The 26,379-nt window shown below is 49.0% G+C and overlaps 2 protein-coding genes across 3 annotated transcripts in view; one reads left to right on the top strand and one right to left on the bottom strand.

The window, feature by feature from the left end:
* CACNA2D4 (calcium voltage-gated channel auxiliary subunit alpha2delta 4) overlaps positions 1-26,379 on the bottom strand; it is a 114,358-nt gene that overhangs the window by 20,906 nt on the left and 67,073 nt on the right. The window lies entirely within an intron of this gene.
* Positions 1,248-24,617, top strand: LRTM2 (leucine rich repeats and transmembrane domains 2). 2 transcript variants are annotated; one of them, XM_052667585.1, is made up of 6 exons: positions 1,248-1,857; positions 11,666-11,796; positions 13,124-13,282; positions 17,688-18,278; positions 20,354-20,845; positions 23,797-24,617. In XM_052667585.1, exons 3-5 carry the CDS (start codon positions 13,216-13,218, stop codon positions 20,806-20,808), a joined length of 1,113 nt encoding a protein of 370 aa, XP_052523545.1. In that variant the 5' UTR covers positions 1,248-1,857; positions 11,666-11,796; positions 13,124-13,215; the 3' UTR covers positions 20,809-20,845; positions 23,797-24,617. The 2 variants fall into 2 exon arrangements, with proteins under 2 accessions (XP_052523545.1, XP_052523544.1); XM_052667584.1 differs by having other exon boundaries at positions 20,354-24,617.

Here is a 26,379-nt window from a genome sequence, read left to right as displayed (position 1 = left end):
CTGAGGAGCTACCTAGCAGCAGGCAGCTTCCCACCTGCAGGCCTGGCCAGCACTCGCTGTTACCAGCTTCTTGGTTCAGTGTGGAGAGAACAGCCTCCCCTCCACCTGCTTCTTCCTTCACCGAGCATGTCTGCCTCATTAGCTCATCCTCTGCCGTCTCTCGTTCTGTCTGCCTTCTCCAGCCTGTCTCTTTGATCATCCATATGCTGCTCTCATAAGGAGCTTTTCTCAAGGTTTAATTCTCTGGCCTGCCGTGTCACAAAGAGGCGCCACAAAGAGTTGTGAGATACATCCCAGGGACCGCTTATCAAGATGTACCTGGCCATTCAGAACCTGTTTTCATGGTGGCTGCTCTGATGCTTAAATAAAAACTGTACTTCTAATGAAAGAACGCGCCTGGGCAGCCTTTATTTCCCACTGTATTCCCCGCTCCCTATCTCTGAAATATTCCCATTCTCCACCTCCAAGCCAGAAGAGTAGCTGCCCCATTAGGTCTGAGAAAATCAGCTAAAAATTTTATTTAAAAAATAATTTCAAGACACATTGAAAATAGCAAAAAGCCAAAATCACACAGAAGTGGATCAGCAAAGCCTAGCAAACATTAGCCGCTGGAGCTCCCAGCAAGAAGGGGTTGGCTTTGGCAGGATGGGTGTGGGAGCACAGTGGGATACCCGGAACATCCCACGAGGCAGGGGCTTGGGTTTGGGTCCTTCCTGTGCCCCTTCACCAGCAGGCTGGTGGGCAGGGGAAAGCACAACTTAGAATCACAGAACGAACCATAGAACAGCTTGGATTGGAAGGGACCTTGAGCCCATCCAGTCCCAGCGCCCTGCCATGGGCAGAGCTGCCACCCACTAGAATCGGAGTGCCATCCTGTCTGACCTGCTCCCCCCCACGCCCCATATCCAGGGGAGCACACTGTGGGTGTCAGTGCTCCCCTCTTTCACCATTCCCCTCACTACAACCATTTTCTGTCCCCCTGTCAAGTTTTCCCTAAGCCCCCCTTGGGAGCAGAGGCCAAGACATGCTTCATCCCAGCACGGAGGGGTGACAGTGGCTGGGATGTACCCAGCCATGCCTGGTGAAGCCCCTGAGCCGCACACCCTGCATTCCGCAGCACTGATGGAAGGGGCTCTTGCTCTGAGCCCCTTGGTGTCCCTCCCAACTGGGTGTCTCATCCCCATAGTATGCACAGCCAACACAGCAGGTTTCCCTTCGCCTGCCTTTCTCCCCGGCTCATTGTGATCAGCCATCACATCGAGAGGAGGCGGGGAAGAGGCAGCCCGGCTCAGAGCTCCTCTTGCAGCCTCTCGACTCGCATCAATCTGCCTCACCCCCAAGCTTGCACCTCCTTGCCCCCCTCAGCCCCTTGCACTGGGGGAGGGAAAGGAGTGAGGGGGCAGGAGGAAGATGGTGAGGCTGAAGGCGAGCGACGGTTCTTCCCCCAGGATAGGCTGAGAGAGATGGAAAACCCCCGTGTCCCTTCCTCCAACTGATCCGGATCGGACCCTGCCCACCGGCTGAGTGATGCCTCGGCACCACGGGTGCGCGTCCCCGTGCTGCCGCTGCCGATGTACCCTCAGCCCTGCGCTCAGCCTCTCTCGCCTCCCGCTCGCTCTTTCTCCCTCTATTTATTGCTCGCAGGGGATTACAGCTCGCTCCCCAGGCTGCCCTCTGAGTGCGCGGCTCCTCAGCCCCACGTGTGGTGCGGCCAGCTGGCCTTTTGGCCACCGAGCCCGTGCCAACTAGAGCCCTCCCTGAGATTGCTGGGCGAAAAGGCACGTTCTGCTGGATTTGCTTTGGGATTGCCCAGGGTGCGCTGGAAAAGCCCCGTGTCTCAGAGGAGCGTCTGTCCCTGTAAGTAGAGCCGTCTCCCCGCCGCGCGTCCTCCCCAGCCTACCTGAGATCGGTGGGGCTGCCTCTCGAAACCAACCTCCCTGGGGAGGGCCACAGAGTCGTTAACGTGAAGCTGAAGGGCAACTGTGTAGATTTTAGCCCAGTTCAGTGCGGGCAGCTGAATGTACCTTCTCTCAGACCAGCACTGGGTAGGCGACAGATCCAGCATTCAGCAAACGTGCTTTGGGGTACTGTGCATACATGTGGGTGCATGTGTGTGTGCGTGTACAACTCCACAGGCAGAGCTCAGGGACATATCTGCTGACATGAGGCGGAGGCTGCCCTACCATTAGCGTACCCAAAAATAAGTGCCAAGCTGTATCCAGCAGGCTGAGCCTGGGATTCTGAACTTTAAAGAGAAAAGGGCAAAAAATACAGCATGGGGGAACTTTACAGCCATTCCTAGTGTTGCCTCTGAGAGCAGCTCTGCTTGGGAGAAAAGGGGGAGAGAATTGAGTCTAAAATGAGCGGAAGCCTCCAACAGATTTTGCTTGTGGTGGGAAGACTGTGTGAGTGGTAGCGTGCACGTATGTGTGCATATGGATGCATGAACCGACACGTGCACACACACATGGTGCACAGGGCATCCTGCCCCCTCCTCTCACTGCCTGCCCAGCACATTGCTGCCACCGCCTCTCACCCTAAGCAAGAGAGACGTGTGAGCTCAGGTCTCTGCTGTGCTTGACAGAGGCTACAGCCAAAGAACTATGCCTCAGGACCACCATTTGTATCATCGGGGGGAAACCAAATGTGCTGGCCCCAGCACATCCCAGTTGTGGGCAAGTAGGATTTAAGGTGCAGATCTGTCAGAGGATGGCAGGAGGAAGGAAGAGCTGTTGTGGCAGAAGTGGGGCACCACACAGGGAAAGGAACCCTGGAAGATAGCCCTGGGAGGCTCAGAGGGACCTGTCACAGAGCAGGGGACGGGCTGGCAGGGAGGAGGCGGGCTGCCGTTCTGGGATCACAGGGCATTTTTTTTCTGAGCTTTGTCACTTGGGCCCATTTCGGGGGGAGGATCTCTCTCTAACCGCTGTGGGCAAACAACATTTGCGAGGGAATTATTCCACATGAGCAAAAGGCTTGAGGGAGTTGTCTCCCCATCAGACATCAGCACAGGCTCTGTGGCGTATCTTGTCCACTCGGAGGAATTATGGTAAATCCTCAGCAGAGGGGCAGTTTGCAAGGAGAAGGGGGGAAGTCCTCTTACATAATTTTTATGCTGGATTATGGCTTTACCCTTGCCTCCAGCAAAGTGAATGCCACATGCTAGCAAGGTGCACTCATCCTGGGTATCTCCAGCTCCCTGCCCCTCTTCTGGCTCTTCCAGCCCCAATGCAAAGGATTTGCCGAGCTCTCTGGAAAGCAGAAGCGTGATTCCAGCACAGCAGGGAGGGCAGCAGCAGCAGTGGGCCACGAGGAGACCTGGAGCTGAGAGTCTGGGCAGGTCTGCAGTGACTGATCTGCACCCGCCTGTTGCTGATCGAGTTTCCCTCACTTGCCATGTTTGGTTACAAGCAGCTGCTCACAGTGCTTGACATCTGTCCCAGCCCTGGGTGGCTCAAGCAGTAATTCAGATGACCATACTGGGATGCTCCTGGCAGCTGGGTAGTGCTCCAAAGTGCCACACCACCACATGTGTTCTGGCTGTCAGTGAGAAGAAACTGGGGCTAGTGTCCCAGGCTGCTCCTGTCCTTGCCGCAAGAAACACCTCCCAACACACACCTGGTTCCTGCAGTGGCTGTACTGAAGTGCTGGCTAGCAAGAATGCTCTGTGTGTCTTGGGGGATGCTAAAACTGAGTTGCATGTCTAAATACCAGTTCAAATGCATTTTGGATAAATCAAAGGGAAGGTTACTTCACCTGCGAGCTGAGGATTACATGAAATGCAGTTTTATTCATATTGCTAAAACAAGCACTTGAAAGCTAGGAGGTGTCAGCATTCAGAGCAGATTGTTGTCTATGCTGGACTGCAGCCCCTGGTACCATCTCCCTGCATGCTCACAAGGCTGCCTCGCTCAAGAACTGCACTGATGGTGCTGGAGGAGGGAAGCAGGAGACTTATTTTTTTGGAACAGCTAAGCATGTGCCTCTTTTGTTTGTTTACTGCCTGACATCCCAGCCTTTCAGGCAATACATCATCATGCATTGTCATGTGGTGTTCTGAAGACTTTCTCTGCTGTAGCTGCCTCACTGACAGTAGAGAATTTAAGTTGTTGATGACGCATGAGGATGGTTATTTGCTTGCTGTCAAAAGGGAGACGAAGATTTCCCCTTAGCTAGGCAGGAAGGAGCAGCAGGTCCAGGACTGGATCCTGGGGCGTCTTGGCTCCCAGTGCCACTAATTCCTTCAGACTGTACCAGTTTGCTGGCTATGCTGCCAGCATTTTGGAAAACAGCTGTGAGTGCTCAGCAGTTCTGCAAAATGGCCCCTAGGGTCTTGTGTGGGGTACCCACAAAATTAGGAATGTACAGACTGTGGCCAGTTGCCAAAACTGCAGTTTAATATCTTGAGCTGTCCATATAAAAATAGCCTTATTTATTACAACATCTTCATTGTTAGCCTGAGTACCATGTGTTGTTTGTACAGAGTTTGGCACGGAGCCCTGTGGAAAAAAAAGCAGGAGTACCTGCTGGGGTGGGCAAAGGCTATGTTGTCATGCATATTTGTATGAATGGCTGAATAAAGTCTGTGCAGATAATTAACTCATATAGGTACTGGCTTTGCAAACCATGTGGCATATTTTTTCATATAGCCTTTTTTAAAAAATGAAAATAAGTTTCTTGACTTTTTTATGAATAGGAAAACAAGACATATATAATGTATATTTATGCACTGAATCGTAGAATGATGGAATCATTCAGGTTACAAAAGACCTCTAATCTCATCTAGTCCAACCGCCAGCCCACTGACCACGTCCCCCAGTGCCACATCCACATGGTTCTTGAACACCTCCAGGGACAGTGACTCCATCACCTTCCTGGACAGCCTGTGACGATGCATTATCACTCTTTCAGAGAAGAAATGTTTCCTAATATGCAGCCTGAACTTCCCCTGGCATAACTTCAGGCCATTCCCTCTCGTCCTATCGCTGTTACCTGGGAGAAGATGCTGACCCCACCTCAGCATAACCTTCTTTTAGGGATCTGTAGAGAGCAGTGCCTCACAGCCATCACAGGACAATTTGAAACCCAAATTCACACTGGGGTCATCCATGCCTGAACTCCAAGCAAAGGCTGCAGCCTGAAATCAGGCCCCGCAGCTGCGCCCCTCCTTGCTGTGAGGAAGTTGGGAAGCTCCCTTTGGCCACTCTGCAAAGCTGAGATTTTGCTGTGAGATGCCCATGTGAGGACAGAGGGTCTGAAGTAGGCCCTGCCCTGCATCCAATAATATGGATGGGATGTGAATGTTGCCATGCCCTTATCTGTTCTATAGCTGCAGAAAACTAAATTCACCTCAGACCTAAGACATCCTCCAGCCCCTGAAGGCCCTGCAGCATGGGGCTGCGCTCTGCAGGCCCACATGCATACGAGGAGGTGAAGCTCTGGGTTCTGATAGCTGTCACCATGTCCTGAGCTGTGGGCAATGTTCCCACCTTGTAAAGAGTGTGTGTCCCAGTGATCCTCAAGTATCCTCAGACCCTGTGTAGTTTGTGATGACTTTGCAGGGACATCCCTCCTGGATGCTCTGGGAGGATGATGGGGGATGATGGTTAAGAAGATTTCCAGGCCAGTCTAACAGGCAACACTGCAGTACTGGGGCCACAGTGGCAAGTGAAACAGATCCATGCAATTCACTAAGGCAGAAAAAGAAATCAGCAAAAGGTCTCCTTCATAGTTCAGTATAAACGCACCATGTGTGAACAATGAGAACCAGCCGCTCCTTGGGAGGTTTGCCAGGAGCTGTGTGTGTGCTGGGTCGCCGATTCCCTTACGGTAAGAGTAGAGAGGATTTTTACTGCTGGCATCTCATGCTCTGCCCCACCACAGATCATCATGCCTGGTTGATCCCTACCCCTAGGAATATGCCAGGGGCACGAGCTTGTGAAGTGAGACACCAATGAACTCCTTCCCTCACCCCACTGTCTTTGCTGCCCCCTCTCTCTCCTCCCGCTCCAGACACCGAGCAGGAAGCTACTGTCCTTGCAGCTGATGGACTGACTCTAAAGGACTGCAGCCATGGATCTGCAGACAGGGTGCAATGGGAGGAAAAGTGGGAGTGACACTCAGCAGCTTGGGTGGCAGCGATCTTCCATCACTCTGGCTTCTTCACTTTGCGGTATCTCAGCTCCCAGAAGTAAAAGTAGTGAAGCAAGCACTAGGAAGGTTAGTGAGCTTGGGGTCTGACCAATTTCAGAATGCAGACTATGAAAAAAGGCAAAAGCAGCTCCTGGGCTACTGCAGATAAGAGCGGTTGCAGATAAGGAGGTGTGGGACGTTCAGTATGTATGGCATCACCCAGGCTTGCCGAACCTCATCTGACTGTACTGACTGGGAAGCATAGGTAGAAAGGCTTATGACTGAAGTACCTTGGTCCAGATAAGATGTAACAGGTTTCTTGGAACTGATCTGGAGGCCCACTGACTTGGCTGTCTGGCTGTACTATTTGACAGATGTCCATCTGCCCAGAGACAGAACTGTGAAGGGTTGATAATGAAACTTGCATTTTCCTATCTGACTGCTAAATTGATGTACCTCCATTTCGTACTCTGAGCATGTAAATACATCTTTCATTTCAGACAGGCTGGCAACTTCCCTGGTACAGACTCACTGCATCCTTTGCCCCTAATGAGAGACCTAAGGAAAGGACTGGGTCATATTGAGATTTCTGAGCCCCGACAATCCTTCTCAAACAGGGACCCAAACTCTTTTTTTTGAACACAAGTGGAATAAAACCAACAAAGGATTAATTTCAATTTCAGAGTACCATCCAAGTGAGAAACGTGGAAGGTATCTATGTGTGGGGTGGGGAGGGAGATGAGCAGCACAGCACTGGGATTCTCCCACTGAATCGCCTTCTCTCCTGGAGGCTGTCTGTGGGGTAAGCCGCCCACCCACCACCCATCAGGCTTGGCAGGAAGGGAGTGCAGTGCTCTAAATGCCAGCAAGCTGAAGGACACCTGCGAGGTACAGAAATGGAACCAGGAGCCAAACTGGGCCTCTCTCCGATCTGCTGAGCTGGGAGAGGCTGCAGTCCTTCTGCCAAGGGCTGAGTGGGAGGATTAGGGGTCTGAGCTATTACTGACCACGGGATTAACCCCTGCAGGAAATTAAAGTTGTAGAGAACGCTCTTCACAGCTGAGAGAAAAACTGGGATCTGGATTAGAACTGGCAGAGCTGGTGACAAGCCACCACCCACAGCCAACTGTTCCCAGCTGGATCAGAAAATGTTATCTCAGTCTTCAGGCAGAACCCCCCTCCACATCTCACTTGGTTATCAATTTTTGCCAACAGTGAGAGAAGAACAAAATACACATTTTAAATTTAAAAAAAAAAAAAAAAAAAGAGGAAAACTGGGAGGCCAGCTCACGTGTCTCTCTGCTGAGCCCCTCTCCCACTCCTCACCCGCTTCCCTGCACATCGCCCGCGCTCTGCTGAAGGAAGCACGCACGTGGTCTGTCGCGCTCAGAGAAGACGCTGGCACACACATGGCTGGATTTCTTCCTGCCAGCTGCCCCCTCAGCTCTCCTCCTGCTGCTGCTCCGGGCCTCCTCCATATGCCACACTCTTGCTTTGCTGGGACTTTCCTGTCACTCTTGTGTTGGATATCCCGGTCTCCCCACCTGCTTCCACAGACTCCCAAGGAATTTCACTTCTTCACTGCAATCTGGGTCTTCCCCAATGATGCTGCCCCCTGGCTCCCCTCAGGATGCTCTGTGCTTTCTCAGATGGTTCAGTGAGGCTTGGTGCCCTGGGTTCAGCCCCTCTGACCCTCCTCAGTCTCCTTGTTGTGCATTGATCAGGAAGACTTTGGATGCAAATAATGTCTCCTGTTTAAGATACAGGATGAGGAATCAAGACACTTGGCTCCCTTCCTGATTCTGGCACAGGTCTGTTGGATAACTGTGGGAAAGCCCCATCAAAACTCCTTTGCTCTGTGTAACTTTGATAAGACCCACACATTTCTGCAGTGCAGAAGAGCATTCACAAGTCCACGCAATTCTGAGCAATCACTGCACTTGGCAGCTTTGAAAATCCTAAGCTGGGAATTGATGTAGGGCCATGACGAAGTACCAAGAGCTGGGCAGCTGAAACTCCAACAGCTAAACTCAGCAGCCATTGTAACCTCTAAGATGGTTTTCCCCTCCATAAAATGAGAATAAAACTGACCTTCCTTGGTAGCTTTGGGGAGGAAATGTTTGTTTTACAACAATCACATTTGCATTTCAGAAGTGCCTACACACTGTCATCTCAAAGATCAGAAGATCTCTGACCTCATCACATCCCAGTGAATAGGGTGAGGTTTATTCACACTAAGTCAGGAATGTGACAGATTCCCTTACAACAGAGTGGGTTTTGCATGCTTTCTACTTACTTTATAGCTTTCTGTATGAGGTGTTTTGCTTTGCTGTGATCAATTGCTGCAAGTCAGATGGCACTGTTTCTCGTGCAGGTGGGTTTCTAGTGTAAATTTAAAATGTGCTTTCCATTGAGTGTGACAGCACAACACTAATGAATCCTGAACACTTGTGTTAATAAATCAGCAAGTGTTGGAAATGAAGCCCCCAGCTATTTAGCTTATAAGCACACTGGGGCAGTGACACACTGTATGTTTCTATAGTGGTGCTGAGCTTGGCTGCCAAGTCTGGGTGTTTTTGCAATCCAAATAAACAATAAACGAGGAGCTGCTGAGACAATGGGTTTCAGTGTGAACTCACTGCTGAACTGACCCAGGTCAGTGGAGGGGTAAAGAATGGGCATCATATACAGTCCATCCTAAACTCACTTGTGGTACTGCAGAAGAGTGCAGCTTCCCACTAGGACTCATCAACCAGGTTGCTTAATGAACTTGCAGTTGCTGCAGTCAGATGACATGGCTGATGTGTCTCCCTTCCTTATGTACAGACTCCCATCCTCCAAGTACTGATGGAGGAAGAGACACAGGACAGCATGCTTTAATCACTGGGCTCTAGGGTACCACTGTTCCCCTTCATTATGGGCAACAGTAATAAAACACAAAACCTAAAAGCAACAGGAAAGGGGGAGGGGGAGAGATAATCTTCTTTAAGAGTACCCCATGCCCTCCCTTGCCTTGGTGCTTTTCTGATAAAGCCTAAAGCAATTCAGCACCGGGAGGGGACTTTGCCATCATTCATCAGGGAGAGCGTGGGGGAGGGATGAACGTCTGCTTGCATTCTGGTAATTTATCACTGGCATCTGTCATAGCCTTTGTAACCTACCCTTTTTTAATATAGGTCACCCATATGCCCTGCCAGTGCCAGTAAGCCAGTAAGTTAGAGGAGTCTGATCCCCAAGCCAAGGTCCAAGCTCGGGTTAGTACAAAGGACAGGGAGGTAGAATCTGAGACAGAGGCTGTGGGCCTTCCTTGTGACCCTAGCTCATCCCAGTGATGTGCTGGGACAATTACTTGTCTCTATAGCCTTCATGTACCTGCTGGAAGATGGGATAATTTTGTCCATCTACCTACTGGCTCTGACCACAACTTTGTTTCTGGGGTTCATTAAATACAAAATAACAGCAGCAATACTTACTGTCATGGTAAAAGTCATTCGTGAAACTGAATTGGGAAGATACTAAAGCAGTATTTGGATGCAGTCAACAGAAGCCCCCCTCACCATCACAGTGTGCTCCTTAGGATCTTGCTTAGCAAAGCCAAGGCTTTGAAGTGATACTGCAAACGTGACTGGTATCTGGGCAGGGAGAAGGAAGCACCAGACAGTGACACTTTCTGCTGTACCTTTTATGCCCTGGCAAGCACTGGAGAGTCATTACAAATGTCCCCAGCACCCCCCCAGCAGTAAAGTTCCCTGGTTAAGCTAATTAGGGGAATCCTCATTAGAGTCCTCTGGGAAGTCTGACAGCAGGCCAAATGTCCAAGTGGCACTTCAGCTCAGTGTATTTTTGGCCTCTGGAGCCCACGGCAAGAAATGGATGATTCCGTTCTGCTGCTTTGAGCTGAAACTAAAAAAAGTTGCGCTTTACTGTCCTATACCAAATGGCAAGAAGCAAAGGTCATCAGCCCTGCAGGCTCTGCTGTTCATTCCTCCAGAATCTGGAGAAGAGATTCAGCTCTAAGCACATGGAAGGAAGCTCTAGACAGTGTCCCATGGAGCAGAGGGGAACTGGCTGACAGGTTTTTCCCGGGTGAAGAACTCATCCAATAATCCTGAGAGAAAGATTAACATTGGGTTTGTAGAGCCTTTGGGTATCTTCAGAGTGTTCAGAGCTGCAGCTGTGTATACCATCGCTAGGCTCCGGTCAGTCCCGCGTCAGTTCAGAATGGATGCCACTGTGCCTCTCCTCACGGGCTGGGGCACTCCTGGGTCTGGCATAGTCCTCACTGCTGGGTAAGCTGTGAGCTTTAAGGCTGAGAGCAGCCAGACGGCTCTGGTGAAGCTCTGGGGAGCCCGGAGGTGCGGGCAGGTCCCAGGTTGTTCCAGGACCATGAAGTTCCCAGTGCTGCATTTACCGTAGACATGTGACTTCAGAGGAGAAATGCAGAAGCTCATTGGCCCTTTCAGTTAGGCATTCAGGAACCCCTACCTATTCCAAATCTCATGCTCTGCCCCCTGAACAGATGCTATGCTGGGAGAAGTAGGCAGTTTCATGCAAGACACGGATAACATGAATATGGGTCACAGAAGAGTCCCAAGTACACGTGCAAGCCCAACTCTATGGACACGTTTGTAAATGCAAGCTAGATTAGCAACTATGTCTGTGTAAGCATATGATGGTATTTGCTTTTAAATCTTAGAAACATATGAATGCACAAAGGTGTGGATGTAAATCTGTAGGGCAGGGAGTACTGTGTTTGTGTGACATGCTTTGAAAATAATCATGGGTTTATCGAAGTACCTCCATCTTTGTGCATGTTGCAGCACAGGAGACAGCATTAAAGCCTGAACAGGTGTTAATCACTATGCACTGCAATAAATTCTAAACATAGGGAGAGGGCTTATTTATACACTGCTGCTCCTCCCACCTTGCACTCGGTGCTCGAGCCCTGGCACTGTCTCATAGGAAGAGACGCCTGTGAGGTACCAGGGATGGATGTGGGAGCTGGACATTGCCATCCAGAGCAGAACGGACCAGGGGTACAAACCCCGACCCTGTCACCAATCTTGGGTATGCAGTGCTGCTATCAGCACCTCGGCATTGCCTGGGGTTGGCATGGTGGAATGGAGCAGCAGGCGGAGGGAAACCCTGGCCCTGGGATGGAAAGGGGGCCTGGGCTGAGGGGGATCACGGTGTCATGAAGCACCCAAGCAAGCTGGGTTTGTTGTTTTTTTTTCCCAAAGCCTAGCCCCCCTGCTTGGAGCTAAGCCAGCTGATACAGATGGGGTGTTACAAAACAGAGCCAAAAGGCAAGAGCGCAAGGAACAGAGCTATCTATAACCCAGACAAAGTTAGATGGAGTGAAGGTGGAGAAGAGGGAAAGACAGAGCGTGGCAGGCAGCCCCTGAATGATGCTGAAAGCAAGGACGCGATCAGTCGGCAACAGGATTTGGAAGTGAGCGGCTCCCACTATCCGGCAGCTAGATAAGGCTCTGTGGCTGTCAGCTTAACTCTGCTGTTTATTCCTGTGCTGTAGGGAGTTAAATAGAGCACAAGGAAAGCCTGCTGCTGGGAGTGAAAGTCACAGAGGGAGAGGGAAGGAAGCGGCAGCATCCGTGCGGTGCCCAGGGAGCCAGGTGGAAGTGACTGTGGGCAGAGCCCCTCCAGGTAAGTGCTGGCGGCTTTTCATCATCCTCACTGCTCTTGGAGATGGGAGGCTTCGGGCTGGCATTCAGGACACAGCCATCAGCACGGGGGAGGCTGGAAGTCTCCTTGTCGAGCCTTCTCCTCCAGCAGAGATTGCTGGAAGGCAAGCCTGGCACTGTGAGTTGCTGGGGGGCTGCGGTGGGCTGGAGTGGGTTGGTTTTGGTGCTGTGAGAGGTCTGCATCTAGCTGGTGCATTCAGTAAGCGAGCGGAGCAGCCTTGCAAAATGCATGAGACCAGGCACTGAGCCTGCTTGTCTTTCTCACCAAGATGCTGATTTAAATGTTTCCCGGTGGTTTACATTCCTGTCCAGAATAAATCCATCACGGAAGCCTGAGGGAGGGCACATGCATGGGGAGAGCGTCCAAGAGGGAGCACAGCGCCCAGCTGAAATATAACCATGGAGGCTGTCAGAGCCTCTCAGGGGTATGAGGGGTGGTTTGCTCTGTGCCGTGGTAGAAATGCATCCATTTCAGTGATGTTGTGACTGTGGAGGGCATGTCAGAGAGCACCTGAGGTAGGGAGGGTCTGCGGTGTTCCCCTTGATCCTATCCAAGAGGGAAGCAGGAGAGAAGGGGAGACCTGTTGTCAGTCACTATTGTCAGGAGAGAGTTTATGGTCTTTGGGTTTCTAATTAGACTGAGCATTTTTCCTTCTTCTAATTAAGCCGTAATTCCTTTCTTTTCAACACTCCCACTCAGTCTCCCCCGCCCCAGGCCCTCCCTTCCCCTCGGAGGCTCCTCAGCTCCCGCAGTCACTGCAGTGAGATCCCCATGCTGCCCAGCCCTGCTCTAGACATCACATCCATTTTACCTTGAAACAGAAAGGACGCTGGTGGGGAAGATGCCGGGGGGGGAGGGCGGGGGGGGGGGAAAAGGAGGGTGGGGAGGGGGAAGAAGCTGCTTGTCAGTCCCTAGTGTGCACAGGGGATGCACAGGTGGCTGCAGCCGGCACGGCAGCAAGTGGCGGGGAGCTGTCCTGGCAGAGTCACCTCAGCCATGCATCAGGATGACCTTGAATGTCGGGCTTACAGAGCTGCAGCAGCAGGCTGTTCGAGCACAGGCTTGTCTCTTTGGCACCTATGAGAATCAGGCCTTATTTCTGTAGTGAGAGGGGAAAGGTGAATTCTTGCAGCGCCTCCTGCAACATCCTCCATCTCTCCTCTGAAACAGGGCTGGTGCCCAAAAGGCAAAACTCTAGCTGGGGAGGGGAAAGGATAGCAATGAGTCCAGCCCTACGTCCAGTGCCAGGAACCGAATCACACCCATTCTGCTCTGCTCTCCCCATCAGGAGCGGGTGGGCAGGCTTGGAGGTCATTCTGCACCCCGGGGCCGAGCGCCAGGCTGGCCGGTGGATGTGAAGGCACGCTGGAGTGGACAAAGATGCTGCCTATGAGTGCCGGCCACCGGTGGAGGAGCAGGTCCCTCATGAGGTGGCAGGAAGCTTGCCGTAAGTAATGCCTACTCAGGTACTGAGTACAATGATCCTCTTTGTCAAGGGAGTGGGAAGAAAATAGGTCGCAGCAGGGTTAAGAATAGGGGAGAGGGACAGCTAAGAATGGAGATGTTTGAACTAATTCCTGATTCCTTTAGAGGCCAGGCTAGCTGGGAGGGAGAGCGAGACTCTAAAGCTGAAGATGGGCTTAAAGTGGGACAGTGTGTGATGATTGCTTCTGAATTCCAGTGGGCCTGACAGGTGAGAAACAGCAAGACAGATACCACTGCACACAGATCCACCCGAACACTCCTCAGATCAGCATCCTGTAAGCTGCAGCCTCCTCGCTGTGGCAGGGCTTTGTATGTAGGCTGCCGAGCACAGTTCCCAGTTCCCCATGACAGAAGTCATGACAGAATTTAGAAGGGAATACAGGATGCAAATGCAGAATTCTCCTACTGGGCACTGCCAGATGCAGTGAAAATCAAAGAATAAATAAAGAAAATATCTTTCAAATTGAATTGTAAAAGTTCAGCATCTGCATCTTCCCAGTGGACAGAGGCATCTGCCGCAGCACCCCTGAGTGCAGAGCAGAACTGTCAGAGTGATGTGGGGCTTCAGGGGGTGTTCCTGTTTTGCAGAGAAGCTCCTGGGGACATTAGGGAGTGCCTGTCACTGCTGCTTGCTCAGGCCCTTAGTTTCCCTCCTGCTTGCCCTCCTGATTGAATTCGGGACAGCCGCTGTAAGAAGCTGAGAGAATTATTTATTTATCCAAGAAACAGGCATTTTTGTAATCCATCCTCACAGACTAGAATGCTGTATGAATTATTTACAATGAATACTACTGAATCTTGACTTAATCTGATATTCCTGGATCAGCTTTCTACCACCTACACGAGTCACCAAACACCTCACAAAGTAACTTCATCTTCACCTAACACAAAAACACATGCTGCTCATCCTACTGCAGGGCTGGAAGAGAGTTTCAGGTTCTGCCTATTGCTTCCCTCTCTTCCCTGTAAAGCTGCATTGTAGCCATTTCTTGGTCTCTGCTCACATCTTAGTAGATGCATCTCTTGCAAGGACTGAAAATGAAATCAGACTTTGTCTTCTCTATGATTTTAGTACAATGTTTCCAAGGAAATGATGAAACCAGGCTGAGAGGTACATTTGATGCAACCGAAGGAAGGGATGTCATCCAAAGAAATATGGACAGGTTTGAAAAGTTGGGCCCACCTGTGGGTTCTGGTGGATGGAAAGCTGGACATGAGCCAGCAGTTTGCATTTATAGCCTAGAAGGCCAAGAGTATCCTGGGCTGCATCAACAGAGGGGCAACAAGCGGGGAATGGGAGGAATTGTCCCCCTCAGCTCTAATCTTATAAGGCTCCATCTGCAGTACTGCGCCCAGGCCTGGGGCCCCCAGCACAAAAAAAACATGGAGCTGATGGGTTCAGAGAAGGGCCATGAAGATGATCGAAGCGCTGGAACACCTCTTTTATGAAAAAAAATTGAAGGAGTTGGGCTTTTTTTAGCAGCTTGAAGAAGAGAAGGCTCCAGGGAGACCTCATTGTGGCCTTCCAGTACTTGAAGGAAGGGAGACCAACTTTTTATACTGTCTGATAGCAATACAACAAGTGGGAAAGGTTTTAAACTAAAAGAGGGAAAATTTGGATTAGATATTAGGAGGAAATTTTTTACTCAGAGGGCAGTAAGGCCCTGGCACAGCTGTGGAGAAGCTGTGGGTGCCCCAAATCCCTGGAGGCACTCAGGGCTGGGTCAGATGGGGCCCTGGGCAGCATGAGCTGCTGGGTTGCAGCCCTGCCCATGGCAGGGGTGTTGGAACGAAGCAGAATATGGATAATAACAGACTTTTTTGGCACATCTTATATGGCTGCAGAAACTTGGCATAAGTGCTTTTCCTGAACAACCACAGCCAGCTGCCTGAGATTATGTTCCTATTCACCACTGTCAGCACCCCAGAGGCAAGTGGTTGGGGGCCAGCAGTGGGTAGGTGTTTGGGGAGATAAGCCCCAAACAGAAGGCTACCTGTATAGCTTTACACAGTCTGCTTTTGCCTTTCTCAGTATACAAAGAAGCTAAGAGTTATCTCATCATCACAGCTGTCAATCTATTATTAATAGTGTACTTTTGTTAAGCATCCAGGAAAAGACAGGGTCACTCGAGTGACTCATGGCTCTCTCCCTTCCTCATTCTAGTTCTCATTCTTTTAATTCTCTTCCTACAACAAGAGAGCTATGTATTCTGAATGGAATTAAATATCACCCAGCCAGGCAGTACCTGCACTGTGCCAGTTCACAGGCTATGATCTGCTTTCATGTCAATATCTGCTGTTGACCCCAACCTTTGCATGATAAGAAAGCGCAGAGGTGCTCAGGGTAAAGATCTCGCTATACCTTACTGTAATGCTCTATAATTGTCATTAAAGGAGCTTGCAGGCATGGCTTGGGCTGATGTACACCTGAGATCTCAATTGTAGAGCAAAAAGAAAAATTCTTGAAGGAATTGTGAAAAGATGGATTTAAAAAAAAAAAAAAAAAGAGCAGAGAAATTCTCTCTGAACACTCATCCCTTGGTCCTTAATAAAGTTACATAGCTTAGCATCCAAATTGTGCATTTCTCCTTAGGCTGTCAGTCCAAAAATATGCCAATTCTCACAAGGATCACCAGGAACACAAAAAGAACTGACACAGGATGACAGGATTCAAGTATGAAGGCAGCATCACTGAAAGAAGCTGCGTTGGTACATAAAATGGGCAATGGGGGCTGACTAAACTCCAGAAACAGTGGCATGAGGGAAGAGAGGAGAAGCAGACCTGTCTGCAGACCTGTCCCAGACAGAGCTTCTCCTCAATCTGGGTATCCAACAGCTACCTGGCCTGTGACAGTAGAATTCCCCTTGGGACAAAAAATCTTTAGAATTCCCCTTGGGACAAAAAATAAAATACTTGCTGATAGTTTGATGAAAAAGAGGGAACGCAGGCAGGGCATAGTTTTCAACCCAGGAAAGAATAACAAGACAACAAATGCATCCATTTTTGCTACCATTCACTGCTAACGAAAACCAAGCCCAAGTGACTTCTCTGAAGTAAAGTGGTAGGGCATGATGCAGAGACAAACTTATTTCAGTTTTAGTCAAATGCTCAAACTCATCACCTTAAAAAAAGCAAGGGAGCTGAATTTGCTTCCCACACTGAAGCAATTAATCTCAACTTCACAAAAGGAATTGGGATGAAGGATGCAAATGTTTTACACAGTCTGCTTAAACATAACTCCCACTCCTCTAACGACAGGAGGCACAAAGCTTGCTTTTCTGTTGCTGATGCTTCCTTGTCACAGAAATGAGAGTTTTAAAAGTCACTGGCTCCCAGGAAGGGGTGACAACTACAGCCCTGACACTTCTCACAGGATCTGAATCCATTGCTGGAACAGGGATCCAGAACAGCTCTAAAAAATGCTATCTTGTGGAATATCCAACCTTACCTTTGAGTAGAAAGAGAGTGTGTGCTAACCCTTTTTTCTATTCTTCAATTACAAGTCTGGAATTTGTTCCTCATCTACATTTATGAGTAATTTTGGTTAGAGATGCTTGTGAGGCTGTTGCTGTGGGACTCAGAAACTATTTTGAGAGCAGTGGCACATACAAAGTGCCTGCTGGCTTAGTGTCTCATTCTTACTTGCTAATAGCTTTCTTTGGTCATCCCTTTGTAAGTTAATCTAATTCATAAGAAAGTCTTTTTCCACAAGGCCCGCACAATGTGCTGTAGATGTGGAGAGCAAATGATAAGCTGATTTAGAGACTAACTTGGACTTGGGTCTGATGTCATAAAGACCATGACACAAACTGCAGGAGTGAAACTGAGATTTAGGTTGTTTTGTTTTGATTTTCCTTAAAAGCTTCTTATTAACCTGCTTACTTGTTTAAAAAATAGAACTTCTTAAGTATATTGCACTGACTGCCCTCTCTCAGCCCTGACATTTCGAAATAGCTGTCCTTTATCAGAGGTAACCTCTCTTACAGCTCTCTGTTCCTTTCTCTTCTGAATTCTCTGGCAGCAAAGTCATCTGGTATCATTGGGGATTGGACTCGATGATCTCTAGAGGTCCCTTCCAACCCTAAAATTCTGTGACACAATGTCCTGTGAAACTGGAAGGATATTTATTTGCTTGCTAATTAAATAAAGGCTCACGAGAAACTCATGCTAGCAGGGTACAGGCCAGCAGTAGGAGGATCTGTCTGTGAGGAAGCTCCTTTTCCTTGGGGCACTGTGGTGAGGAGTATCCTTGTGAGGGCCATACTGTGGCTGTAGCTGTGTACAGAGTGGTGCTGGCTGAGGATGGGAAAGCACTGTTCTAAAACATGCATTTTCTCTTCCCTCTCCCTTGCTATCCACCTCCCAGTGCTCGGCTGCTGGCTGTCACTGTGTGCTGCAGAGTCCTTCTTTGCCTGCCCTTCCTCCTGCAAGTGTAACAGTGGTATCCTGGAAGTGGATTGTAGTGGCTTGGGCCTCTCTTCCATCCCCTCAGACATCCCCACAAACACCAGGACCTTCCTCTTTCTCAACAACAAACTCAGCATTCTGCCGGGACCAGTGTTTTCCAATCTCTCTGCCCTGCAGAGGCTGGATCTATCCAACAACTTCTTGGATCAGCTCCCACAGAACATCTTCAGCGACCTGGGGAACCTCACAGAGCTCCAGCTGAGGAACAACAGCATCCGGGCCTTGGACAAGGACCTTCTCCAGCACACGGCCCTGCTGCGCCAGCTGGATCTCTCCATTAACGGCCTGGCCCAAATACCCTCGGGCATCTTTGATGACCTGCCTGCTCTCCGCTCCCTCTCGCTCAGGTCGAACCGCTTGCAGAGCCTGGACAGGGTGACCTTTGAGCCGCTAACCAGCCTGCAGCAGCTCCAGGTTGGGGACAACCCCTGGGAATGCGACTGCAACCTGCGGGATTTCAAGCACTGGATGGAGTGGTTCTCCTATCGAGGTAGGTGCTTGCGCAGAGGGAACGGAGCAGGCAGGTGTTAGTTTGCCACGAGAAGGGAGGAAAAGCAAGCAGACACAGCTGGCAGATCAGAACAACCTAAATTCTGGATCTTAGCCAAGGAGCAAGAGTACAGTGCGATAAAGCTGACTGACAGCATAACACTGCTGCATCTTCATAAAATAATGCTGCCAGGCTGGAGAATCCTCTGCAGCCTCAGGCTCCCTAGTTCCTCATTTTGTTTTGAATCCCTAAGATGACTTTTTTTTTCTTTGAGAGGAAAGTGCTGTTCTCAAATAACTTTGAAACTTTAGGATTATAAGTTCCCCTAACCCTTTGTGCCTAAAGAAAAGAAATGCTTTTCAAACCTGAAAACAACTATCTAGGTCTTCTCCTTAGGCTGGGAGGATTTGGCTGTGAAGCATTGGGTCTGCTTTCAGCAGAAGAACCATGGGAACAGTGTTGTTTTGGAAAATATTACAACTAATACTGGCAAATCCAAAGACTTGACTTAATATGTCAGTCCCTAAATCATTATTTCAAAATCAGTGTTTTTTGACAAGTTTGTATTTACAGCTTATCCTTGGAGGCTAGAAAGGTCTGTATCACGCTGCAGGAATTCTGAAGGATAATTTCAGGACCTGCGACTCACAGTAAAATGGCACATCTTATAGGATTGAAGGCCTGACCTCCTGTCAGTGCAGCCAATGAGCAGGAAAGGGTCTCAAATCATGTGGATAGCAGCAGTCAGCTGTCACATCCCTGCTGATCACAGCCATGCTGCAAAGAGATTATCTATGCCTATGGCTAGACTGCAGTCTGAAATATGCATTTGTGTGAGCAGAATCAAACAAGCATATGAGTGCCACTTTTCTCTTTTTTTTTTTGTTTTGTTTGACTGTCATATCACACAGTCCATAAAAAGCACACAGAGATTTTGGTTTGTTTGTTGTTGTTGTTGTTGTTGTTTTTCCCCCCAAAAGAAATTGCCCAAACTCACTCAAGCATTTGTTTCAACATCTGTCACTATTTCCATAAGAGGGGGATGTATTAGCTGTTAGAAGATGGTACTGTGAATCTGTTATTTTGAGAAGATAGAGCCTGGCCCTGTCTTTTTCTTTAATTTCCCCCTTTCTAAAATGATTCTGCTGACATTTATATAACTCGGTATAAAGCATGAAACTGACTTAATAGATGGTTTCAGAGGGCTTTCACATCTTGGTCTTAAAGATGCCTACACAGATATCAAGCATCATGAGCCCTACTGTCAAATTCCATCTAGGTAGAAGTATCCTGCCATGGTTCAACCCTTGATGGAGGCCTACGGCATGCAAAACATCTCTAAATCAATCAGAACAATCATTTTAAAGGATATCAACCTGCCTGGCGCATGGAGGTGCAGCCATTGCTGCTGCTCTCCACCCTTCAGAAGGCTGCAGATGTGGTAGCATTTGGAGGCCTGCAGCTCATCTTGACTTCAGCCTTAGCCCTGAACTCCAAATACGTACTGTGCAAGACTGTGGCTGCATTTTGGGATAGGGAGAAGATCTCTGAATATTCTGTTTACTCAGTAATGCATTCATACATGAGGGACTGGATTATATTTAAGATGAGAGGTACTGACCTTAAGTTGGGCCAGGCAAGGTTCAGGTTGGATATTAGGAAAAATTTCTTCTCAAAAAGAGTGGTGAGGGATTGGCACAGGCTGCCGAGGGAGGTGATGGTCTCACTCCCCCTGGAGGTGTTCAAGAACCGTGTGGATGTGGCACTGAGGGATGTGGTCAGTGGGCATGGTGGGGATGGACTGATGGTTGGACTAGATGATCTTAATGATCTTTTCCAACCTTAATGATTCTGTGATTCTGTATGGCCTCAAAGCTATACTGAAGCAGTCCTCCACTAGAAAACCATCATGCTACTGCACTTGACTTCTGCAGGACAAATCCTTTTCAGGTGTGAATGGAGACATAGGAACTTTATCTCACCTGAGGATCTAGTTCCGTTGTCCATAAATGCTATGCCATAGCTCTGCATCAGGATGAAGCTGTGGTTCACTCCTGTTATCTCTGTTGGGACAGGTGGGAAAATCGACCAGCTGGCATGCACCCTGCCCAAGGAGCTGAAAGGGAAGGATATGCGAATGGTGCCCATGGAGATGTTTAACTACTGCTCACAGCTGGATGATGAAAACAGCTCCACTGTGCTGGACAATACTGGCCCACCCTGCACAAAAGGAAGCCCGACTCCCTCCAAAACTAAATCGGGCCCAGAACCAGAAGTGGAGCCCAGCGTGGGATGCCCTCAGAAACAGCGATACCGGCCTGTGAGCGTACGCCGGGCTATTGGCACTGTGATCATTGCAGGGGTGGTTTGTGGCATTGTTTGCATCATGATGGTGGTGGCGGCCGCTTATGGCTGCATCTACGCCTCCCTCATGGCCAAGTATCACCGGGAGCTGAAGAAGAGGCAACCGCTCATGGGTGACACAGAGGGTGAACATGAAGAGCAAAAACAAATCTCTTCTGTGGCATGAGACTCTTCTAGGAAGGAAGGGACAGCAATGAACAAAGGTACCTGAGAGCAGTCAAGCAAGCATGGGGTCCTCCCAAAATACATCTTCCCAGACAGAAAGACAGACTGTGCTATTGTTCCACTCACCCAAGCAGTGCAACATGCTTCTGGGGAGTCAGGGCATCTGACTCTAATTTCTGTTCTTCTGCCCCGGGCCCATTTGTGCCCTTTCACCCTTGGGCCCAGACAAATAAAGTAGAGTCAGACCTCGAGTGCTTGCTGTGCCTCATGCCCACGCACAGATCTCCCCTCGCATGCCTGCTGTAGAGACAGCTGGCACTTTCTGGGAACCTGTGTCATCCTCTCAGCCTCAGTCCTGAGTTGTTTTGTATCCCACCAAGAGCTGTCTGGAAACAGAGAGAGCAGCTCTATGAAAGTCTGTGGGAGGAGCAGGACCAGAAGTGTCCACACCTCACTGGAAGGGTCACTGCTGTGCTGTGACTGTAACTTGCTGCCCACAGTGTGCCCAAGAGCACATCAGAAGGGATCAAGGGTCCCTTGGGGGTGACAACAGTCAGAGAGAGGCTTCGTTTCTCACTTTTAAAGGTGGAAAAATACCTAAATCACTCTAACGCGATGCCAGAGAGCACAAAGCTCCTCTTCTTGCTCCCAGCCAGCACCCAATCTGCCAGTTGCCTCATCATCCATTATAGGTGCACAGAGAGAGAGCCATCCCCCTGTACATGCTTCCTGACTCACTGTGATCCAAATGCACACACATAGTCTGTTCAGCTCCATACAAGCAGACGCTATGTCTGTGTATCCAGAGTCCCATTTGCACATACTGATCTGCCCTGTGCATGCAGCCATGAATCCATCTAGCCACTGCAGCTTAGTCTTATTGTAACAGTGTGCAGTATCTTCTGCTTTGGACAAAATGCACAAAGTCTGCCACTGAGGAGCTAACAGAAACTTCTCAGCCACAGTAGGGAGCTGGTGAAAATGGGGAGGAGAGGACAGAGAGGTAGAGTTATTAAGGTTACAGCATGAGTCAGTGGAAACAAATGCAGAGCATGAAAAATAAGGAAGTTCTGTTATTCATTTTATGTATTCTCTGATAGATGGAGAAAGCAAAGATATGAAGCCTCCATTTGGAAATATCTGGTAGACAGAGCAGATGTGGGCCATCAGGAAGTGGAGAACATGGCTTACCAGTCCAGGCAGTATGATTGCTGCTATGGGTCGTGTGGGCTGAAGGGGAGAAAAAGAAACAACCTGAGAGCTGACATTACTAGCAGAGGGAAGAGCACAGTGCACAAAGCAGGGCAATGTGTCTGGGCAACTGGAGAGAGGGGCACAACTCTGGAGGGTCTTAAGGTAAAGGCTGAAATCTAGACCATAGCGTGGCACAGGTGGGAGAGCCTGAAAAGGAGTTGGCATGGCGTACAGCATAGCCCACATATTCTCACCTCACCATCACCATTGTGCTCACTGACAGCTACAGCTGCATGAGCATGCCCATACACAACTGCACTCACTGCTGCTCTCATGCAGAGTGTCTTCCCCCAACCAGATTTTAAAGCCCTCAGACTGCAGTGCCTCTTACTAGTCTCAGCTCTTTTCAAACTGACAGGGAAGGGAAAAAAAAAAAAAAAAAAAAAGTGAGAGAGGAAAAAATGAAGGAAACTCAACATAAGGACTCATTTTGTATTGCTGGAAGTGGATAAAATGTTGTCTCCAGGGGAGAGCGCACATTGCCATGGTAACCTGCTCTAACCCATCACAGTGGGTATTCCTGGGCTAGGAAGATGACACCAGAGGTCGTGCATCCACAGTGCCTGTGGATGGTGTGATCCTTGCCATGAGGAGACAAGCTGGCAGCGAGCCCAGCTTGGCAGGGTACTTTGCGAGTCACCCTTGTTCAAAGGCACTGCAGGTGGCACTGCCAGGGCACCTCACCTCTCCCTCCTGCTCCAGCTGGATCCCGAAGCCTTCAGACATCTTACAGCCCTCCTGCTCGCTGCTGCTAGGTCCCCATGGGAGCGATGCATACCAACTCCGACCCCCTCCTGATCCCAGACAGGTTGTACTGACCCATGGGCATGCAATGACAAGACTTCAATAAAAGCCTGGATTTGCAAAATTCCTTCTGGTCTACCAGGGCCACCAGAGGCAAAGAGACAGGATGCTCTGGACTGTGTTAAGCATGATACAGGGCTGCATGGGACAGACCAGGATGTTCTCCAGGAAGCAGAAGACCAGGCTACCCTGGAAGAAGGACTGGGAGAAAACTGTCCACCCACCAGCGTGGGCACACATCGCACTCCCACTCTCAGCACACTGCTCGTGAGGAAGATGAGGAGGAGGAGGGAGGCTGGCAAAATGTGAGGAGGAAGGACTCTTCTCCCATGCACACTGTACAGCCACACAAACCATCCCATCTGCTGCAACCATAGCCCGCTCTGAAGGGCAGAACTGGTGCACTGCAGACTCCTTATGTGTGTTACTGCTGCTCCACATTCCCAGCAAGCCGGGACTAGACTCTGCCTGCTGAATCCAAATCCCCCCCAATCTCCCTCTCAGGGGAACTTCTCCCTTTACCATACTGGACTCCGCAATCATACTTGAAATGGGACTTGAGTCAGAGCGGTATATTCATAGATCTATATTTTACTTGCATCAAATAACGGTGAAACATTGCACAAAACCAATGGGATCTATATATGTGTGTTTGTGTGTGTGTGTGTGTGTGTGTGTGTGTGTGTGTGTGTGTGAGAGAGAGAGAGAGAGAGAGAGCAAGAGAATGAAATTGTTTTTAGAGGGATAGACTAGAGACAAATTGAGTAGGAGGGAGGCAGGGGCTGGGGATGGGGGAAATCCTCCTTTCTCTGCACCTTCCCTGTGAGCTCCTCCTGTCCAGACAAATTTTAATTTGTTGCTAATAACATTTTCTATATTTCGTGTTGTGGGCTGATGATGACCTTGCCCATCCTTTCCTCTTTGTTTTCAGTTATAAGGCAGAAACTCTGGATTCATCTCAACCCTAGACAAGGGACCGCTGTGTTTAGAAATCCACCAAGGAGAAAAACAGGAAAGGGGAGAAAAGAATGTTGCTGAGAAACATGAAGGCTGAATGCTATGGGGAGTCCCACTGGAAAGCAAATATCGTACTTGGAAGGACAAGGACCCATCCTCTTTCATGCAGAGCAGAGTAATGGGATTCACTGGGAAATTACCTCCTTGTACCACTGGCAAACAGGCTCTTACTCTTTCCAAGCACACCTGGAAAGGCCTTGCACTCTCAGCAAGCATCTCTAGGGAACACAGTGTCCAACAGGGTCAGAAATTATGCTCTCCTGCAGGATGCCAGGCACACAATGAGCCCCGGTGCTCCCTGTAAGCCCAGGAAATGTGTTCCTCTGGTGTGTGGAGTGGGGGCTCCTGCAGGCATGGGGGAACATCAGTAAATGCACTCTTTGCTGCAGGCAGGGGTACCAATGCCAAGAGCAGGTACCTGCCCTCAGGGAATGGTCTTCTGAGGCAGGCATGCTTTCCTTATGGGCTGGCAGGCCCACCAAAAACATCACCCCTGCTCCCTGCAGCCCCTTGGCCTCACACACCCACCTGTGGTACAGGCAGGCACATTTCTTGCAGGGAACAGATGGCACTTGTAATTTCTTTTTCTTTTTGTTACTGTTTGAGGGAGAGCAACAAGATTTTCTAAAACGACTGAATGGAGGTTTCTTTGGCATGAGACAGAAAATTTTTAAAGGTATATTATATTTCTGGCTTGTTGTTACAGAAGAATAATAAAGAATGTATTTTCCTATGCTCCTTCTTATTTAAATGAGATCTCTGATAGCAACTTTCCCCCTCCTCTTTTCACCAATAAGGAAAACACTGCAGGGATGCAATCAGCTAAACAAAAAAGCCTCTGAATTTCCCTATCAGCATATACTTCCCTATACATACTGTTTGAACTTGGAGTGATCATGCACATACATGCACACATGCAAATGCTATGAGCATAAGCCCTTGGCAAGCATCTGTCTGCAGTCAGGGTGAGGCTGGAGGACTGAACACGCAGGCAGTCAAGGTGAGACCCTGGATCTGGAAACAAACAGAGGCAGCTCCAGGGACACAGGCAGGCAAGGGCGATTGTATAACAAGGATAAGATACTGTGGCAATCAGCTCATTACATAAAAGTAGAAAGGGCCAAATTAATCCCTAGTGTAAGAACGCAGAAGCCAATGGAGTTATATTCAGGTCAAATTTGATTCCAAAAACCTTTTTTTTTTTTTTTTGTTTTAAATTAGAGCATAACATTCAATGAAACTTACTGTAACAAACAGTGAGCTATGGGTTGCTGCATCTCCAGATTTCTGCCTCTCCTGAGCAAGGTTATTTTAAAATGAATGGAAATCTCTATCTAATCCTATTGCACCCCCAAGTACACAAGCTGTCACCCTCGGAGCTAGATGAGTCTCTCCACCAGCTGTTCACTAGTGAGGCTTATCACACGCAGCTAAGATGTTTAAATTCTCCACTCCCAGCACTACCTATACACAGTTCATCACATACTCTCTCCATGAGAAACAGCTAATTGTGCAGCACGTGGAATCACAAGGAGTGTTAAACCCCACCACAAGCAAACCCTTCTGCTGCTATACTGGCACTGTTATACTCAGTCATACTGTTAGGCTCAGTCTGACCTTCAAAGAGAAACTGTAAGTAGAATCAAGGTAACAGCCAAGGCATCTCTTCTGCTGAAAAGGTATGTGCTGTGAGAGAGTCACCACTGTTGTTCAACACTGGTGTGTCCATGACACATAGTTTAATCTAATTTTGCCATGTCGGTACAGGAGCACACAGAGGTACTACTAAGCAGTTCATATAATAATCAGAAATGTAGAACTGAAAATAAAGCAAAGCCAACACACTCATCTGATGACTCTCAGCTCTTTTGGTTCATAGATCACCTGGGAGCAGCCTATGATTTTCTGCAATTTGATTATCTTTTGTTTAGCAAATGTATTTGCTCCCTATACGTACCTATTCACACAGACATATAATTCTATATATATTAACATGTAATTTTGCATATGCCTATATAAAATACAATGCCTCCTCAGTATCTTGTTCATGGTCAGCTCACTCTGCAGCCTTGCAGAGCACTTGTTGGTACTGATAGGGAGCACAGGTCAGAAGATCACTTTCCATGTTCTTATTAGATAGGTGCAAGTCCTAGCATGCTATTTCTGAGGACCAAAAAGCCCTTTCTGAGAATACTGTGTGACACAAAGAATAAGCATTCCTTGAAGAGTACAGTTACAGAACAGGGTGAAAGCGAATAAAATATTTCCTGTGTCATTCCGGGAAGCTTCCAACAACAGCAGCAGCCCTAGAAAGGCGGGGACAAGGCAGCATCCTCACAGCATTTCTCCTTTAAGACGGTGGGAGAGAAGCAACCAAGGGGCCAGACCTCTCCTTCCTACAGTTGCACTGTGCTGCAGTCAGGCAGAGGCCATGTGTAGGGCACCTGGAGAAAGCAAAGCATGCCGCTCAGAATAACAACATGTCTTGTGTGGAGCT

Source organism: Tympanuchus pallidicinctus, unplaced genomic scaffold (assembly GCF_026119805.1).
Source record: "Tympanuchus pallidicinctus isolate F22 unplaced genomic scaffold, pur_lepc_1.0 scaffold8, whole genome shotgun sequence".
Classification (NCBI taxonomy): domain Eukaryota; kingdom Metazoa; phylum Chordata; class Aves; order Galliformes; family Phasianidae; genus Tympanuchus; species Tympanuchus pallidicinctus.
This window is presented reverse-complemented; position numbering and strand designations above follow the sequence as displayed.

Excerpts from the sequence above, each read along its gene's own strand:
- LRTM2 (XM_052667585.1), top strand. The coding sequence starts at position 13,216 with ATGCTGCCTATGAGTGCCGGCCACCGGTGGAGGAGCAGGTCCCTCATG. Across the intron at positions 13,283-17,687 it reads GAGGTGGCAGGAAGCTTGCC|TGCTCGGCTGCTGGCTGTCA; the intron begins GTAAGTAATGCC and ends TCCACCTCCCAG. Across the intron at positions 18,279-20,353 it reads GGAGTGGTTCTCCTATCGAG|GTGGGAAAATCGACCAGCTG; the intron begins GTAGGTGCTTGC and ends CTGTTGGGACAG.